Below are 18,107 nucleotides of genomic sequence, written 5' to 3' on the forward strand. Positions count from 1 at the left end.
AGTATGAGAGAGCCTGAAGGAGATGCAATTGAAAGTGGAATGCAGAAGGTTGGGATTTTAAAATAGAAGATATGGGAGGAGAGAGAGAGAGAGATTTTGTTCCCCGGTGGAATTTTTTATAAATATAATCTTTATCGTTCAAGGTCATGGTTGGACTGTGTTTTTAGGGGGGTCAACTGAGAGTAATCATCTGCCCGTTGAAGGTTCAATTAATAGTTGTTTTAATAGTTTTAGGGTTTTGTTTCTTGCTTGTTTAATTTATAAACTTAATTTTACTAGTTTAAGAATGAATGCATTGTTTGGCTTGGCGCATTGGTTCAACTCTATATTTGGTCCATTTGCGCCATCTACTGGATATGAGTGTGAATGGGCACTTAAATTTTCTGTGACTTTACTGTTTTTATTCATTTTTAGACATCGCCATCAGTATTTTCTCTTCGGGTCAGATTGCACATTATTTTTTTTAATGATACATGACATTAAACCGAGAAGTAAAATTTTTCTAAAATTTGTAGACTACTCAACAAATGTTTGTGATGTTGGTTGGTTTTACCGCATCATTTAAAATAGTTCCTAGATGTGGATAACAGGTCCATGGCACCTGCACAAGAAGATCACTTTCGAACACCGAACTATAAACAGTGACGCAAACATGCTCCACTTCATGTGAAGTTGCACTGCGCTAATCCACCAACAGAGGGCGATAGAGTATCATGAAAGAGTTGACAAAGCAACACGTAACGATTGTTGTTGTTTAAGAATAATGGACGAGATTATTAAGAAAAAGAGTGCCGAGTGTGTTATATTTAAGTATAGTTGATCTAATTTACGCACATACAATAAAGTTATATTTATCACAATTAGTGGAGTGTGCTGCAGGTCAGTATTTCACCATGAAAATAACAATAGTACTCAGAATTAAATTTAGCTTTAAAAAAAATATTATTAACTAAACTCAATCAACATTATATAACCATTCCACCTTTCTAACACGTCCATTTGTCCCACCCACACCCCAGAAAAAAAGCAAAACACACTGCAGAGGAATTCACCCTGGGGGATGCATCAGCTGAAGCAACCTTTTTTTTTAACCTATCCTTCCTAGCTTTTTCTCACTCCAGCAGTTGACTCTTGGGCCTCTCCAAACACTTTTGAATGACAATACCAGGCAGCAGGGTGCCTTTTCATTTAAATGAACTCAAGTGTGATGTCCTGGAAAAACATTGCATAAAAACATTAAGGAGACAGTCTGGTGATGGGATTAGTCTCTTAAAAAACAAACAAGAACAGACTACTACCTTTAAAGTTGTGAAAAGGAAAGACAGAATTAGAATTAACAGGTTGGACGAAGTCCCGAAAGAACTTCGAATGTTGTGATTTCTCACCGCGAACAGGTAAATGCAAATGCATCATTAAAAACTCAAAAATTCAAGACGGTGACGTTTGCGTGCGGGCGCGCTTGACTTGAAGCCTGCAGGGAGGGGGGGGGGGGGGGGGGGGAGTAGTGTGGGGTAGTGGTGGAGGGTGCAGTGGAGCCAATAGGAGCGCAGCATCCCACCCATTTCTCTATAACTTCATGTCACAGACACCCAGTCATGCCACAAGCAAGTTCTTGCAGCTACAAGACTTTAAGTGGACTTTGCCCCTGAAAGAAGCTCTCTTCCTTCATCCACGCGTGGATTTATCCCAGCGAGGGAGTCCCCCCTCCCAACCCATCCCCCCCTTCCACACAAGCATGAGTACCGAGCAGCTCTACGAGAAGAAAATCTCCAGTATTCTGACCGACCTTCCCGGATCTATGAGCTCCCACCCGAGCTCCAAGGACTCTCCGACTCTGCCTGAGTCCTCCGTGACGGACATGGGCTACTACAGCACGGCGCAGTCGGCCCACGGCCATCCCGAGTACTACCAGGCTCAAGCGTACGGACAGCCCATGAACTCTTACCATCATCACCACCAGTTTAACCTGAACGGAATGGGAGCCGCTGGAGTGTACGCCACCAAATCAGAGTACCCTTACACGAACAGCTACAGACAGTACGGACATTATAACAGAGATCACCTGCAGGCATCACCTCCCAGCTCAGGTAAGGAAATGACCACTGAAGAAAAAAAAAAAGCAGGTTTAGTGGTTCACAAGGGCTGATTATTACTATTTCCATTTAAATGTGATTCCCATTTGTTGCTTTGATATTTTAGTTAAAGAAGAGCCAGAGCCGGAGGTCCGCATGGTGAACGGCAAACCGAAAAAGATCCGCAAACCCCGAACCATCTATTCCAGCTATCAGCTCGCTGCTCTCCAGCGGCGCTTCCAAAAGGCGCAGTACCTGGCTCTCCCCGAGAGAGCCGAACTCGCGGCTCAACTGGGACTGACCCAAACACAGGTAAGATACCCGGAGCAATGGAGAATATTAAAAAAAAAAAAAAAAAAAAGTGGTGGGGGGAACCTGGATTTCCTGGATGTGATGTAAAAATTAATAATAATAATTTCAAAAAATATTTTTTGGGAAGGGGGGGACTAAAACAGTCATTTAAGTTGAAGCTACAAATACAAAATGAGTTAAGCAAACCAAAATAATGTGCAGATTTGATCATCTTTAAAGTTGAGGAACTCTTAAACTTTTATTTATTTCTTGTCAAATGTAGGAAAAACAATCAGCAAAACTTAGCCTTAACTTATAATTTGATCATTTATTGCTATTGACATTTTGGCTTCAGTCACTTTTTATTTTTTAAACAACACTGTGGCCCTTAAACGTGTGCAAACTCATTTTAAAGCATTCTATCTCTTTCTCAGGTCAAGATTTGGTTCCAAAACCGGCGATCCAAATTCAAGAAGCTGTACAAGAACGGCGAGATGCCCCTAGACCACAGCCCCAACGCCAGCGACTCCATGGCGTGCAACTCGCCGCCCTCCCCCGCCGCCGCCTGGGACAGCGGCACCCCCCAAAGCGGCACCCCCCTCAGCAGAGCTCAGGTGCCGCAGCCGGCGCATAGCTCCTCGCCGCCATACATGGACGATTATAGCAACCACTGGTACCAGCAGGGATCCCACTTACAGCATCCGGGCACCGTGCACCACCCCGTCCCGCCACAGAGCGTGGGAGCTGTTTATTAACACGCCAAGACTTTTTTTTTTTTTTAAATCATCAAGGTCTACCAAAAAATGCATTGGAGCGGAAACAAGCCTGAAGATGATCCAGTCATCCACACCAGAACATTTTCTTGTTCCATTCACAAAAAGGGATTTGTGATCACTTGTAGCGACGTATTTAAAGGACATCTGACGTGTTTTTTTTTATTTTATTTTAAATAATTTATCACCTCTGTTATATTCCCCATGTTCTCTTTTTGTTAAGATACGCAACGTTATTTTTGTTAGTGTAACCACGCAATGACAGAAATAATTTCCCTACTTTCAATAACTCATGCCAAGCGTCACATTAATTAAACTCAGGTTATATTTATAAGGATTTGTACAAAGCGTCAAAGGCTGTAAATACGTGTTGATATAGAACCACTATTTTGATCATATTTGTTGGAGCGACACGATTGTGGTTCTCCCTGTAGAAGTCATTTTATATTCATGTCGTTTGCTCACTCGTTGCCTTCTTGTCCTTTGAATAAAAATGTTAATTGCACGTTGTGTTCAGCCCCTTTATATGGTGATTATTATTATTTTTTTTTAATTGTAGTCATTTAATAATATTTAAGTCGTGTGTTTATAAAATATTGTCATCAAATTTTAGTTTGAGGGGGGGAAAATAGCAAAATAATAAAACGGTTTAGATTGTGCAGGTGTACCTAATGTAATGTCCGACGAGTGGCCACTCAATTCAAAATTTTAAATTAAAAGCACAGTCATTGTTTTTAGTTGTCCCGTAAATTTAAAAGCAGATTCAAAACAACTTCGCTGATGTCACATTTGTTCCTTGCTTTATTTTTATTTCTTTTTTTGTTTAGGGTCAACCTGCTCACTTGACTAGTTGTTGACGGCGCCGAACAATACTGTTGACGTCAGAAAAGGCGCAACAACAACAATAAAGTTTTCCTGATGAGTGCGTTCTGGCAGCATTGACGTGCGCTGCAGTAGGAGGCGACGCAAACGCAGACACGCTGGAGTCGCTCAGTTTTATTACTCTTTCGGCGTGTGTGTGCATGTGGTGGTATTTGGGCCGGTCTTAAGTCTTTCTCACTGGACGAGCGAAAGAGAAGTCAAATGAACTTGTATGACAAAATAAGCAGATGTGAATATTTTGCAATCTATTCATTCTCATCAAGAGGTCATGGGATCTCCCGGAGTTGACCCCCTTGGCCGCAGCGCCCGACATGTGTGGTCCTCGCCCGGAGAACCATTTGTGCTGAAGACAAACGCGCGTGAACGTGTGGGCCCTTCACGTTATCTCTAAATATGAACAAGTGGAGTGAAGGTGAACTATTGAACTTGAATTTGATCCTTGCACGGCGAGAAAAAAAAAATGGTGCAGAGGTCCCAGTGAGACTTTTACCTCGGTCGGTAGTCAACAGGACAGTGTCAGCGCCGGTCTCTCGGGAAGGGCAACGATTCGGGTTGAGGTGGAGGTCGAGAGCTCCTCGGTAAGGCCGACGCGACGACGGAAAGGCTTCCAGCAGCTGTCCGGACCGTAGACCCACCGGGTCTGGACTGGGCCTCAAATGGTGAGCTTTGCTGTAAACACAAAAGAAATATATGGGTGAGGAGTGGACAGCTGTGAACCCAAGTTGACCCTGGGCCAGCTCGGCTACACAGTCCACGTCTCAAAGTACGTGGTCAGATTAACATATATGAGAAGAAAAAAAAATAGTTTTGAATGTGATTTTTTGGGAAATCGTCATTTTTGGCGCGGCTTTTTTTTTCTTGCAGCGTGTTCAATGTTTGGGATGTTTTGAATGCTTGTAAGCTATACTTTTTTTTTTGTTGGATATCATTCGACTAACTCATAAAAAGATCCACATCATAGTGACTCCCATCCAACCCTTCCGGGAACAAAGAGCGAGTCTCCGTCGCATAAATCATGACATTGGAGGGTGAAGACTTGAGATGGAGATGCAAAGTAGTGATTATGGTTTGGGGAAGTCTCCAGAGAGAGCGTGTAAGTCAACATAATGTCATCTGCAGCGATGTAAACACAATGGCGTGTTTGTGTGTCCTCCCCACGCCTGCCAAAGTTGATTCCAGCCTTTGAATGTCGGGAGGATGCCGCATCGTGTCCCGTGGAAGTCAAATTGTGGAAGCCCAAATTGTCACGTCATTGCAGTTAATGATGATAATCACCCTGCTTGGGTTCTTTAGGACATTTCACCTTGTATCATAATTGCTTTGAAAGATTCTTCCGTCTAATTCCACAAGGCATCGTTCTAATCTGGAGATGTAAAATTGCCATTTTCCCAGACGTCTAATCGAAATGCTCATGATTGTCATCAATGAGGAAAGGCTTTGCATATTGCAGTGACAGGGAAACTATAAAGAGTCACGTTTTGGCTGCTCCAATGTGACTTCTTCAGAGCTTCCTCAAAGAAGACACAATTGAGCTCCAAACAAGGTGAGGGTGTCCTAAAAGAAATGTGGGTTTAAATTAGGTAGACTAACAAACGATTGAGCGCTAATGTTAGCTTTGGAAATAAGTGTTTACAATCAAAAACTAATTGCTTATTATTTTTTTTTAAGGTGCCTATAATCAGAAAGCATAAATATCGCAAACTGAGTCAAAATATTTGTCGCTAACATAATTACACAGGTTATTGAAAATATTTGAGCTACAGCTGAGCTTTAAATATGAGCCAGTTTGAAAAGAAATTGACAAAAAATGTTAAAATTGTCTCTGTTTTTCCACACAGCTGTTCCCCCAAAACTGCAGTTTAATTCTAACATCACTGTGACGTACAATTTTACTAAATGAAACGTGTATAGTACGACACAAATTGTCATGTGTCTTAAACTGAATATTTTCTGTGTGTGTATATATATATATATATATATATATATATATATACACTACCGTTCAAAAGTTTGGGGTCACAAAATCATTTGGGTGACCCCAAACTTTTGAACGGTAGTGTAAATATTATTATAATACAATATTATGAATTAAATATTATAAATTATATTTGTATAAGATTATATATAATCTATGAATATAGGTATACATATATATTATAAGATTTTTTACACAGAAGATTATATATATAATCTATAAATAATTATCTAAATAAATACATACACTACCGTTCAAAGGTTTGGGGTCACCCAAACAATTTTTTGACCCCAAACATTTGAACGGTAGTGTATATACATAAACAGTGTATTTATATATCTCTATAAACCCACATTTACACATACTAAAAAATAGACATTTATGCATATAAATACATATTTACTTGGATTTTTTTGGTTTATTATCAGTTAATTTATAGCTACATGTAATATTCAGCATAAAATGCTGTTTTGTTTGTCAAGGTAATAAAACACTGGATTCGTCACAAGGTCATAGCAGCAGTTAATTCATCTTTATGTGTTCAATACAAAACAGAACAGAGACAGTGTTTTATTTGCAGTTCACACAGATTTGTTGGCTTCCACTCCGATGTCCGCTTGCTGTCGAAGCCGGTGAGACATTTGGCGTATTTCAAGGAGGCATCTCGGCTATATTACAGAGTCACAACAAGGCTCATCTAACATCTGTTTGTTAGCTTAATACTCAGAGAATGTGTTCAATGGAGAATGCCTCTGTTAATAATCATGCGTGCGACCAGTTCACAACGCGTTCATCCAGGTCCTCTTTGGTGTCTTTGAAATGTTTCGTCAAATGACGCGCAAAATTAGCGCGTGATCCAGCCAGACTTGCACAATCCAACAATCCTCCCTCACATCATCTGATGTCTGGACATGGCCTCCTGGTGAGGATGTTGGCCGGGGTACCAGTGGCCCAAATTGTTCATGTAGTTATTGGGGTACATGGGGCCTCCTGCTTTACTGGCCTGCATGGACACGTCCCAAAGTTGCGGCATCCCGTGAGGCGAGCAAGGCGAGGGTGAGCTGGTGCTGCTCAAATGCTCGCCATCTGCCCCGCTCCCGTGCTTCATGATTTTTTTGTACTTGGAGCGTTTGTTCTGAAACCAGATTTTCACCTGTAAGAGGGTGAAAAAAAAAAAAAAAAGCAGAATCTTGATTATTACAATGGAACTCACAAACCAATAATGCCATAATTTATATTGACACGGAAATATCAGAAATGTTTTTAATAGTTTTCTTGAGGTGTGCCGTTGTTTGTATAATCTCATGGCAAACTCGAAATATTAGAAACCGTTCGTACATCTGCTGGTGTCAAAACTGTCATTAAATAAATGATCATTACTCAAATGATGAGGCCAACAAATGCCGCCGAGGGTGATATTTTTGGAGAAATAAAATAAACTGTGTATTAATGAGGAGATTTACACCCTTGGCATTCTTACACACAATCAAAATTTAATGTTCACTTCATCCAAAACCAATTTCAGGTAGCTACATGTAATTAAACAACCTCCAATTATCACACCTATAAATAAAATGATCAGATCTAATACTAAAGGTTTGTGCGTTTGTGCTTGTGGTTAAGTGAGTTAACCAAATAGTGTAATTAGTGGAGTAAATAAGTCAGATCAGTCAGTTAGGTCCAATTACAAATCACAGCAATTATATTCCACCCCCCTCCTGCATGCCTGGAATAATCACTGATCTTTTTTACCTGCAGGGCAAGTTGGTCTTTATTTTTTGTTGTTGTTGCAAAACTGGTACTAGTGCATCTTGGGCACCCACCTGAGTCTGAGTGAGTCCCAGTTTGGCCGCCAGGTCTGCACGCTCAGGCAGGGCCAGGTACTGGGTTTGCTGGAAGCGCTGGTGCAGAGCTTGCAACTGCAGACTGGAGTAGATGGTGCGGGGCTTGCGGATCTTCTTCCCTTTGCCATTTAAACGCATGTCCCGGCTTTCCAGCGCGGGGGACTTGTCGTGATCTGGGAACCAATAAATAAAAGATGAAATCAATTGTGCAAATAATAAAAATAATGGTGGACGTCTTTAAGACCCTTAATTAATATTTTAAAATATATTTATGAATTATTTTCTCAGACCCTCTTTAGACCCTTAATATAGTATAGCCACCATAATTTGAATGAGTGCAATCCAAGCATGAAGAAGAAAAAAATTCGACATACCTGCGTGCTCTAATCGTCCATGCAGGCTCAAACTGCTGCTGCTGGAGCTGCTATTATTGTTGTGCTGGTAGGACATGTAAGCAGACTGGGGGTGAGAATTCGAAGCGCCGGGGTAGGCGTAACCCAAAGAGCGACCATAAGACGCGCTGGCCGGGAACGAGCCGTCGTGCTGCGAATTGCCAGCAGCGTGGAAGCCGTGCACGGGGTAAATGTGAGCAAGCCCCGCGGAGCGCTGCTGGTGAGCCGGATGCGCGTGTCCGAACTCGAGAAAAGCCGATTTGGACGGGTCGGGGCCATTGAGGGTGTCAGGCATGAGAGCCATAGACATCATTAGAGCGTCCACACGGGAGAAAAGATGGTTTCATGAGTTCTGAGGAGGAGAACATGTACAAAATCCAGACGAAAATAACGAAAAGATCCAAGTGCGTCCACAGCGCCCCCCCCCCTTCCAAAATCCAATAAAAGCCAAGTTTGTGGAGAAAAAAACAAATCTTTCCAGCTGACAATGCTCCTCAAACACCTCCTGCGTGCAGCTTCAACACACTGCTTGTCTTGTGTCTTGCAAACTCTCTCCCCCTCTGATTGGCCTTCAGCCGCAAACTGTCACTAGAGCTCGAGGAACCTCATTAACATGCGCTAAAACGCGGCTTTGCACGGGCACGCACAAATGTGATGCAGGAACCTCCTTCTATACAATAGCAAAAGATTAAATCATCTTCATCGTGTCATTTGCTGACTGACAGAAGTTCGAGTCCATATGCGTCCAAATAGCGCCTCAAGCGCACAACGAATATGAGTATTTTTTATTGGGTATTAATATTTTATTGAATAGAAATCCCGCTGGGGAAATTGCTATTTGAAGTGAATATTTGTAACCGCGGGTATTTTAGTAAAGGGACAAAACAATACGATTCATGGAACTCAGCACGAGACAAGACATTAATCGAATTAACGGCATCAAATCAAATGGAATGTCCTGATGTTAGCTTAACTATTTGTATTTTGCTATACATTTAATCTTCTTTTTTTTTTTGCTTTTAAATGCATTTTTTTCTGCAGACGGAATTTAAAATCGTTATATTAAAATCACTATAGGCAATCGGGTACCATTAAAAACAACCGATAATTTAGATTCCGCAAACGAAATAATTGACTAATATCCGCCTTGAATAGCTACAATAAATATGTCAGATAAAATTTTGCTGTTTTATTTTTGCATTTGTTTCCCTATGGTAGGCCTAGGCGACATTTCAAATGGCAAAATGTTGCGTAATTTCGTAATACACGCGCCGTATTTGCAGCTTCAGGTAACAAATAAATGCTAAATGCATTTATTTTCATACGTGTTAGTTTGTTTTTTCAACCACACCATTCCCGTAACGGGAGAAAAAAAAAATCATGGCAGAATTACAAACGGACTCGCTGGCTTGCAAATACGTCACGCAAAAAAAAAAAAAAAGCGACTAAACACGTAGTCCGTGTGCACTAAATGACAACGTTTATAAAATAAATAAACAGTGATGGGGAAATTGGGAAAACGCGGATGTGGCAAAAGAGGATGGGAAAGTTGTGCAAACTCAGCAAAAAATAAAAATGGCACACGCAAACAGAGAATATGAGTGTTAAAAAATGGAATATTCAAAACAAAAGTAATCCTGTGTTCATAAATGTGCAAATGGAAGAAAACACAGGGAAAAGCCTATTTGTATATCCAAATAGAGCCATCATGTGTTCGCGCCTATGTACAGTAAGATATGGCCGCATTCTCAAGAGCGTTTGGTGGGCACAGCGTTGCTGCCGTGTTGTCCAAACCCATCATTTTGGTCAGGTCCTACTAAAAGTCTGCCTGCAGCCACACAGCAAAGGCCTGCTGGGAACTGGAGCACTTCCCCGATCCTCAAAGCAGCCACTCAGCCAAAACAGGCCGCCAGGACAAAGCCACAAATTATTATTATCATGGAACAATTTCATTCACAAGTTGAAATTTTGAGGTCCTCTGAAATGAAGTGTTAACACAGATCTATCCTGTCACTGCATAGGAGCTGAGATGCCAATAGGAGAAAGGAATCCAGAACTTGGATTTCTGTACTAATTAACTAGAATCCCTAATTAGAAAATCGGGTTATGATGAGCACCATAGACCTGACATTCAAAATGCACTTAATTTCTTACATGCAGGTCAGTCGTGCAAAAATCTTAACACCTACAAAATCTCCTAAATCGTGTACGCACATAGAGGAGGACGGGAGGCCCTGCCAGGCTTGTAATTATGTCTGTACAAGGAGCCAAGAACAAAGACGGGCCCTGCAGCCATGGGGCGAAGGGATGGGTCCACGCCATGTCTCTCTTAACACAAACATTTTCTAACCAGTCAGCGCTCCCGAACCTAGCCTAGACTCGGTGGCGTCTCCTCCACGAGTCCTGCGTTGGGGCGTGTTGCGCGCAGGTGTACACTCATACACACACGAGGTGAGTTTTTCCGTCATGTGTCTGTGACGCAGCCTGACAACATTCTTTGTGCATTCCCAAACAACTGCAGCAGCTCTGATCTTCCACGCTGGCACGTCATGTTTTACAAGCTCGTCGCAAGAGGAGACCCACGTGGAGCCATGAGGCTTCAAGATGGTGGACACAAATGGAAAACCTGATACCATGCGACGGACAAAGAGTCAAGGGTCAACAGTAACCACTCTTCCGTCCTTATTGGGCACAACAGGAAAAAATATATACTGGGTGACTAACATGTGCAATGATCAATTTATGTTGTGGCCCTATTTAATTAAAAATAATATGTTGTAATATTTTTGGTTGCATGCTTGACTACATTTTGGTAGGACATGATTTAGATTCATTGGTTGGACTTGATTAACTTAAAATAAATAAATACTGTTATAAAGTGAAACTCGTCTTAAGCTTGTGTTTTAATTGACTCATTTACATAATGACTGCCAGACAGCATCATCGCCCGGTGTCAACTTTTAATTGATTAGTTGAATAGAGGGCTTCTGGAATCAATTAGGCACAATAAGCTTGTGCAATAATGAGCATAGTGGTGTCACATGGTCACGCGTATTTTAAACGGCGACAATTAGAGAAATTGCATCGGGTCGACTTGGTGCCAGTTCTGACGACGGGGATCTTGGCGCGCTCGCAAACCGTTTGCTATACGGCTGACGGACAGGCGGTGATACAGTAGTGGTACTGTTTTGTGTTACTGTGCTTGCTGGAGTGTTGCTGCACTAATAGTACCGCCTCATGCACGCATGCTCCACATCTGGAACAGAGAAACCAGTCTGGGTCCACGCTGGGTGTTTACAGCTCCGTTTTTTTGTTGGTTTTTTTCACGCGCTTCACAAAATCTTGCCAAAGCACACATTCCAGATTCACCAGCTCAACATGGGGGGGGGGGAAATATACGCTATGTTTTTCCATTGTAAATCGTGGTCACAGTGCCAAGAGGGATGGGTAGAACAAAAAACAAAAAAAACAAAAGCTGGCATGCATCACTCCTAACAAGGGGAGGGGGGGGGGGGGGGGTAAAAAAGTGTGACCCAGAATCCTGCTTTAAGGCCTGCTATGGTTTATGGGTGGCAGAGAGGGTCGGGTGAGGGCAGCATGAGACAATAGTGATAAGTTAATTACGAAGGAATACTGTGTCCCTATCATCTGGCAAAATAAAATACAAAAATATTAGAAACACCTTGCAGTATAATTTTACCCCACTGTCGATTTTTTTATCATTACTATTATTCCTTTTTTTTTAATATTTATATTTTATATATTTTTATATATTTTTTAAAATATTTTATATATATATATATATATATATATAATTTTTCTTTTTTTAAATAAGATAGCAGATGGCGGTGAAAATAGCGAAACAAGCGGATGATTTTCCCAGGGGAATTTCAGAAACAATAAAACGCGACTATAGGTCCTGCGAAAGGACCGGTTTACCAGGTCCGAGGATTATCCTTCTGAGGTTACCTGCCCCCCCCCACCCCCCTCGGGTAACGTGACCCCCCCCCCCCCCCTTTGTGGTCCGAAAGCCAGCGTCAGTTTGAAATGCCAGAGGTGACGAGGATGACAAGTGGAGGAGGAAGGGGGCGTCTGTCTGGCCTTCTGGACAAGTGACGGTTGTGAGGAACAACAACGGTCCACTTTAAACGGGAGGTTGGGAAATGTCAAAACAAGTAGAGGGATCGCACAAATGAAAAATCACTCAATGTTTTGACTTCATGCCGAGCAGGGGTGAGGAAATATCTTTTGTAAAATATATAATACTAATAAATACGCTCAATCTTGCCGAAGTCACCTCTCTGTCTTTCCCTCTTGGATGGGAACAAGTTGAGGGGGGGGATCAAGTTCAGCCGCTGACAACAAGGCTCGTTTCTGTCAAGTGTTAAGTTCCGTTGTAACGTACAATGTGACACAAAGCCAGATTCAACTTCACGTCCGATCAAATAACTTTCATAGAGAAACACGGCGAGCTGATATTACACGATGGCTTATGTGTCTTGAACGCGTTTTTTTTTTTTTCTTCTTCTAAGATATTTGCAAGGAAGACATTTCAAAGCAGTACTCACCAATTTAGTCGAATGTGCTTTGCATTGAATGAAACAAGATGACGCAATAACGTAAACAAGATGACACAACAACATAAACAAGCTGCCTGCTATTTAAATTGCTCTTTTGACCCCTGACCTGGACGTGCGCCTTTAGCTGCAGCTTCAAGGTGTTTAACCTTGTCATATTAAAGAGTTTGTCACTGGAGGGCGAGATGAGCGAGGACAAGATGGGCCGGGGATTTCGTTTTTTGTTTTGACGTCACCGTTTTCTCTCGAAGCGTCACACTGAAAACATGACGCCAATGAATGGCACATCACGCCAGCCCTCTCGGCGAGGCGACGGTTTGAGTCTGAGCAAGCCCGTTTTGAGAAAGCCGCAGCCTCCCGTCAGCTCGGGGCCCAAGATTGATGGGCAGGAAGGAGCTACCTGAGGCAGAGATCAAAGTCAGACAGGATACATACGCCTTGACATTTAACTCTTTCATCTCCAACCTTTTCTACACGAGTCACGACCTCTCACCTGTCTATCTGCTTGACCTCCCAGTGATGAATGCTGAAGCCTATTGGGCTATGAAAATGTGATTCTTTATGCCAATGGGGGGGGGGGGGGGGGGAATATCCAAGGCTGAGCAATCCGTAACATGACTCCTTTGAAGAAGCGCTGGAAAATACAACTCCACTCCAGTCCTGTAGGTGGCAGTAATGTGCATTACTGGTGATTTTAATTTCACAGCAGCTTCACTTGCTGAAAAAAAATGTGAAAAATGTTATTGAGTTCACGGATACAATCCATGAAAATTAATGTGACTATTTCTTATTTTAAATATCCAACAATATACAACAATAAACTGTCGATTTAGATTTAGCAGGATTTTGTAAACTGCTTCACCTCACTATACTTATGTTCTGGTAATTCAGCCTTAATGATCAACATTAAAATACAGCAGTATCGTTTCATTCTCAATAATATCAACTTTAACATGAAGTTGCAACTTTAACACTGTGCCTAGCTATATACTAAAATAGTAAAAACGGTATTTAAAAGATTCAATTAGCATGGTAAACAAAATACTTACCTGAAACAAACCGATGTCAAAAATCAAATGCAATTGTGCTGCATGCCAAAGTGAAATTATACATGTCATTCTTCTCCTTTTAAAGCCGAGTATAATTGAAGGGATTGATCAAACTACGAAAAACGAAATCTCGGCGTGGGGTTTTCCTCGCCGAGGAGGCTTAGCAGCGGAGGGCTATTTGCATTCCAAGAGTGAGAGTGAGGACAATTAAGCCATTTCCCCTCCAATCTATCTCCCTCCAGCCAGGCAGCCATCCAGGCAGCCCGGCACATCAATGGAAAGCGCAGCTGCTCGGCCCATGTGTGCCAGGCTGCGAGATGGAGGAGAGAAGATTGGGGTTAAAACCCTCCTGGCCCTCAGATTGGCTCCATACCTGAGTCAAAGTGCAGATGAATCAGCAGCTGTTGCCGGGCGAAGAAGGGAAACGGAGCTTCTAACCTCATATGGGAAAGCGGCCAATGCTGTTTGCTTCTCCGACAGCATGGGCAAGGATTTTGCATCATTGGAGGGGATCATTGGAGGCGGTTTCAGTTTACCACTACGGGCGCTCCCAACTAGCCACTCCAGAATCAATTAGCCAAATCGCATTTCACCAAAGTAGCTCCGTTGTGCCTTGGACCCTCGGGTGTCAAAGAGCCCGGCTTAAAGGTGCGAGCGGCCAGCTCGGCTTTAAATCGTGTGGGATTAGACTAAACAAAAAGCCACAGAGGCCCAGACACACCAATAATAGGGACAAACTTGGATCCAAATGGCAGGTGCTCAAAACTTAATCTCGCGGGCCTCACCGGGTATCGCTTTCAACCGTACCCGGCAGCAAAGAGTGTCCTGAACTTGGACGTAATCACAGAAAACAAGGACCTCCACCTACGCTAAGCGGCCCTCGCCCGGACCAGGTGATTAATCATTTACATGTGTAATTTGGAACCGGTGTCAAAACAGAAACCGTATACGTGTTCTACGGACTGCCACCAGACTTGGCGGAAAACAAGTCCAACAGGGAGAGGAAATAGCGAGACAATAAGGCAGAGATATTTTTCTGCCACCCACAAAGAGAAGCGCTTCTGAAATTGTCGTGTCATGCTAGCGTGTGTAAAACTAATCTTCTGCTTTTAAAAAGAAATAAAAATAACTTCCTCAAAGCAAAAATGCTGAGACGACACGTGGCGAGTAAAGCTCATCGCTGATAGGTGAGCAAATAAAGCTTGGCTTCATAAATACCTTCGAGCGCACGGGTCAAGCGACTTTTGTTTTCCTCAAGTGGCTCAATGGCCTTCTAAGGTCATGACAAAGGATTACAAAGTAAAAACAAACACAGCGGAAGGAGTTGCTTTGAATACACTCAATGAAAGTACAAAGGACCCTTATGGAGTCGACCTTGAACGTTATTATTAGGTCAATCAACTTCCTTAATTACTGAAAAATATTTGGGGGTTTGTTCCTGCTACCTGACATTTGATTCTACGTGAACTTTTTTTTTTTATTTAGGGTTCCAAGTTAGCCAGATCTTTCCCGCAGTTAACGGGCGTGTTTAAAGGTGGGCACGGGAATGCAAAAAAAATAAAAATACCAGTGCCCAATAATCCACCTGTCACCTGAGGGGGATAGGTGTGGCGCTGCAGGCTCTAAGGAGGGGATATGTGCAGGCTACCGTGACTTATGTGGACTCATCTGGCCGCCACCTCAGCGCCCAGAGGGGGAGGGGGGTGTTTAAAGGAGCCTGTCTGGGACGTGAGTTTAAAGTTTCTCGACGGTGAGTGGCTGAGCTTTGAAGAGGCAGCTCCAGTAATGAATTGGCGTATTGTCTCCTCGGAGGGAGAAGAAGCCTCTGGGTGGGACATCACATCAAAGGCTCCGATTTTATTACTTATAGCATCAGTTCAGGTATGCAAGTGGACACAGTGAAGCGCAAAATGTGACCCCTAATAAGGATTTAACATGGGACTAATTGAATTGTTGGGTGGGTGGGTTATTGCCTCAGTACATATTTAACATTGTTGACATATTTATTATTTTGCAAGACAAAAATAAGACAATGAATAAAATGTCACGTACCTTTCCTGGTTGAGCTTCAAATCTTTGAGTTTGAGTCAGTGATGCAATGGCATTGCTCTTCTTCTGAAAAGAAAAAAAAAAAAAGGATAAATTAAAACAGGATTGCTTTAATAATCGACGACTCGGTCGATTATTTCTGGAATAATCGATTCATTTAAAAAACTGGACCTCATTTCAAATTGACAGTTCAGATAATGGAACAACAAATTATTATTCAGTTCATTATAATTCGGGCTTGTTAGCAAATAAGACTTTGTAATCGAAAGATATTTCTAATCAAATGAATTACAATGAATGTAAATGATGCATTTTAAACCTGCAGGAAATCACAGATGGATTAAATGTTGACACCCCTTTTGCTGTCCACAGACCACCACCCCGACCGACACAATCTCCATACTGTATGTGCTGGATCGCCTTACGGTGGGAACACTCGCTCTCTCCCTTCTGCTTCTCGCCAGCTGTGAACGCTGCTAAGTCAGCCAGGCGTAATGTTCTAATTGTCATGTTCCTCTGCTCCTCGTCAGCCACAATGCACATAGAGAGGTGAATAGGAGCCCTGGAAAACTGGGTGGATCTGAAATTATTTCCACACCTGTTCCTCCGAATTTTGGTAATCTGACCGATTCTCCTGTGTCACACTTCAGTTTGGAACGTAATTTTGGATAATCCTGCACAACCAAAATTCTTAACACATACATTTCTATTGCTAACCAATAAATAAAATATATTAAAAAAAAATCCCCTGGTCTCAATTAGCCATGATGATTTACCTAAGGGGATCTTGTGTTCAAATAAAGCATTGTAATTTTTGCCAGGGAGGCAAAATAATTGATTTGAGGGCCCTGAACCACAGAGCAATTACTGACCACTTATTTCTGTTTGTCAGGTACGGCAGCACGCTTTTCAATAAAACAAGTCGAGGGGAAAACTAAAATGTACCTTTAGGGATGGTGTCTCCCTTTGGGAAAATCAAACTGGATTGAGCTTGTCTGCAGAAGACATGATTTTTTTCGCTGCCTCAGAATCTTTTGTGCCATTCTTGAATGGTCATTTTTATGCACGAGATCTCTTTTCGCGAAAAATGAAGTACGTGTTTTTTTTCTTCAAACTCATTTGATGTTGGATTCGAATAGTTGATAGAAGCAATGCAGGGCGAGGCAACAGGCGATCAAAAAATTCTCAATATAAGACGAAAATCATTTGCGCGACAACGTTTTTCGAATATCTCCTTATAAGTCAACGAAGCTCCCAGCATTTCGTCGGACGTGACCGGCGTCGGCATTGGTGCGCTTCCTGTGGGTTTGTCCGCCGGTCTGGCCCGTGACGAGATCTCACGATAAAGTTTGGACCCGTTCTCCCCACAGCTGCCTCCTCCGGTCGGTCACATTAACTTGGAACTCATTAGTCATAATCGGCTCCCTGTAGGCCAGCCTTGAATAACCTCTGTCTGGCAAAAGGCATCGCTCCAAACGCTCCAAGCGGAATGTGCTTGACCCAGATACCAAAAAAAACACTTATCTGATGCATGGAGGTTTGGAACTTTTCCTGTATGGAAGTAGATTACAGATCTTGTTTGTGAGAATAAAACTGCTGCTTTGCAAAAAACTCCACATACACTGGGTGGGCTGTTTTGCAATTAATTGATAAACACAAACCAATGCATAAATCCACTGATAAAATGGTGGCTTAGTCTCTCATTTCCACAAAGCCACAGAGGCAAAGAGATGAGCAAGCAGTAACGGGAGGTTCGCAATTGACTTGAGGAATTTGGTCTCGCTTCACGGTGACGTGACCAACTGGTAGCGCTAACGCCGTCGGAATGACTGAGCCATCCCGCTCATACCGAAACAAGGAAAACAGTACTTCAAACACATCCATATTTCAGTGACAGCAAGCTCCAGGGTAAAACAACCCATTCACCTGTAATCTGTTTTCAAAGGCGCCTAGGAGGAGCAAGGTGGGCCCGTAACCACGACAAAGCCCGTCTAAGGAGAGCTCTGCCTTAGGAGACTCTCGTCAAGTGTTAGAAAATAGAAAGACGAGAGGTTAGGTGAAGCTTCAATTGACCACAGCTTGACCTCATTTGGCTGCATCCCTTCAGGCTAACGTTGTTGTCATGTTGCTCGACACGAGAGTTACGGAAGTGTACGGTCAACGTGTTTCTACCTTCCTGCTGGGTCAGAAGGAATGTTGCATT

The 18,107-nt window shown here is 42.4% G+C and overlaps 2 protein-coding genes and 2 long non-coding RNA genes across 4 annotated transcripts; 2 read left to right on the plus strand and 2 right to left on the minus strand.

Moving 5' to 3' along the window:
- The first annotated feature begins 1,578 nt into the window (after positions 1–1,578).
- Positions 1,579–3,641, plus strand: dlx3b (distal-less homeobox 3b). The gene is made up of 3 exons (XM_061264285.1): positions 1,579–2,087; positions 2,200–2,384; positions 2,798–3,641. The coding sequence occupies exons 1-3, from the start codon at positions 1,736–1,738 to the stop codon at positions 3,116–3,118; spliced, it is 858 nt and encodes a 285-aa protein (XP_061120269.1). The 5' UTR covers positions 1,579–1,735; the 3' UTR covers positions 3,119–3,641.
- Positions 3,642–4,083: 442 nt separating this feature from the next.
- Positions 4,084–11,113, plus strand: LOC133142776 (uncharacterized). Its single transcript, XR_009710259.1, has 2 exons — positions 4,084–5,561; positions 10,583–11,113. It is a non-coding gene; the product is annotated as an uncharacterized LOC133142776 (long non-coding RNA).
- Positions 6,504–8,860, minus strand: dlx4b (distal-less homeobox 4b). Its single transcript, XM_061264286.1, has 3 exons — positions 8,212–8,860; positions 7,817–8,010; positions 6,504–7,146 (listed from the first exon to the last, which is right to left on the minus strand). Exons 1-3 carry the CDS (start codon positions 8,540–8,542, stop codon positions 6,883–6,885), a joined length of 789 nt encoding a protein of 262 aa, XP_061120270.1. The 5' UTR covers positions 8,543–8,860; the 3' UTR covers positions 6,504–6,882.
- A 1,137-nt stretch (positions 11,114–12,250) lies between the features above and the next one.
- Positions 12,251–16,361, minus strand: LOC133142777 (uncharacterized). Its single transcript, XR_009710260.1, has 3 exons — positions 16,224–16,361; positions 15,908–15,970; positions 12,251–13,524 (listed from the first exon to the last, which is right to left on the minus strand). It is a non-coding gene; the product is annotated as an uncharacterized LOC133142777 (long non-coding RNA).
- Between the last annotated feature and the right edge of the window lie 1,746 nt (positions 16,362–18,107).

This window comes from Syngnathus typhle, linkage group LG18 (genome assembly GCF_033458585.1).
Source record: "Syngnathus typhle isolate RoL2023-S1 ecotype Sweden linkage group LG18, RoL_Styp_1.0, whole genome shotgun sequence".
Lineage (NCBI taxonomy): Eukaryota > Metazoa > Chordata > Actinopteri > Syngnathiformes > Syngnathidae > Syngnathus > Syngnathus typhle.

Bases quoted from the DNA above. Each gene is read 5' to 3' on its own strand.
- dlx3b (XM_061264285.1), top strand. From the start codon at position 1,736: ATGAGTACCGAGCAGCTCTACGAGAAGAAAATCTCCAGTATTCTGACC. The intron at 2,088-2,199 runs GTAAGGAAATGA...TTGATATTTTAG, and splicing joins GGCATCACCTCCCAGCTCAG to TTAAAGAAGAGCCAGAGCCG. The intron at 2,385-2,797 runs GTAAGATACCCG...TCTCTTTCTCAG, and splicing joins TGGGACTGACCCAAACACAG to GTCAAGATTTGGTTCCAAAA.
- dlx4b (XM_061264286.1), bottom strand. From the start codon at position 8,542: ATGATGTCTATGGCTCTCATGCCTGACACCCTCAATGGCCCCGACCCG. The intron at 8,011-8,211 runs GTATGTCGAATT...ATTGGTTCCCAG, and splicing joins TGGACGATTAGAGCACGCAG to ATCACGACAAGTCCCCCGCG. The intron at 7,147-7,816 runs GTGGGTGCCCAA...ACCCTCTTACAG, and splicing joins TGGGACTCACTCAGACTCAG to GTGAAAATCTGGTTTCAGAA.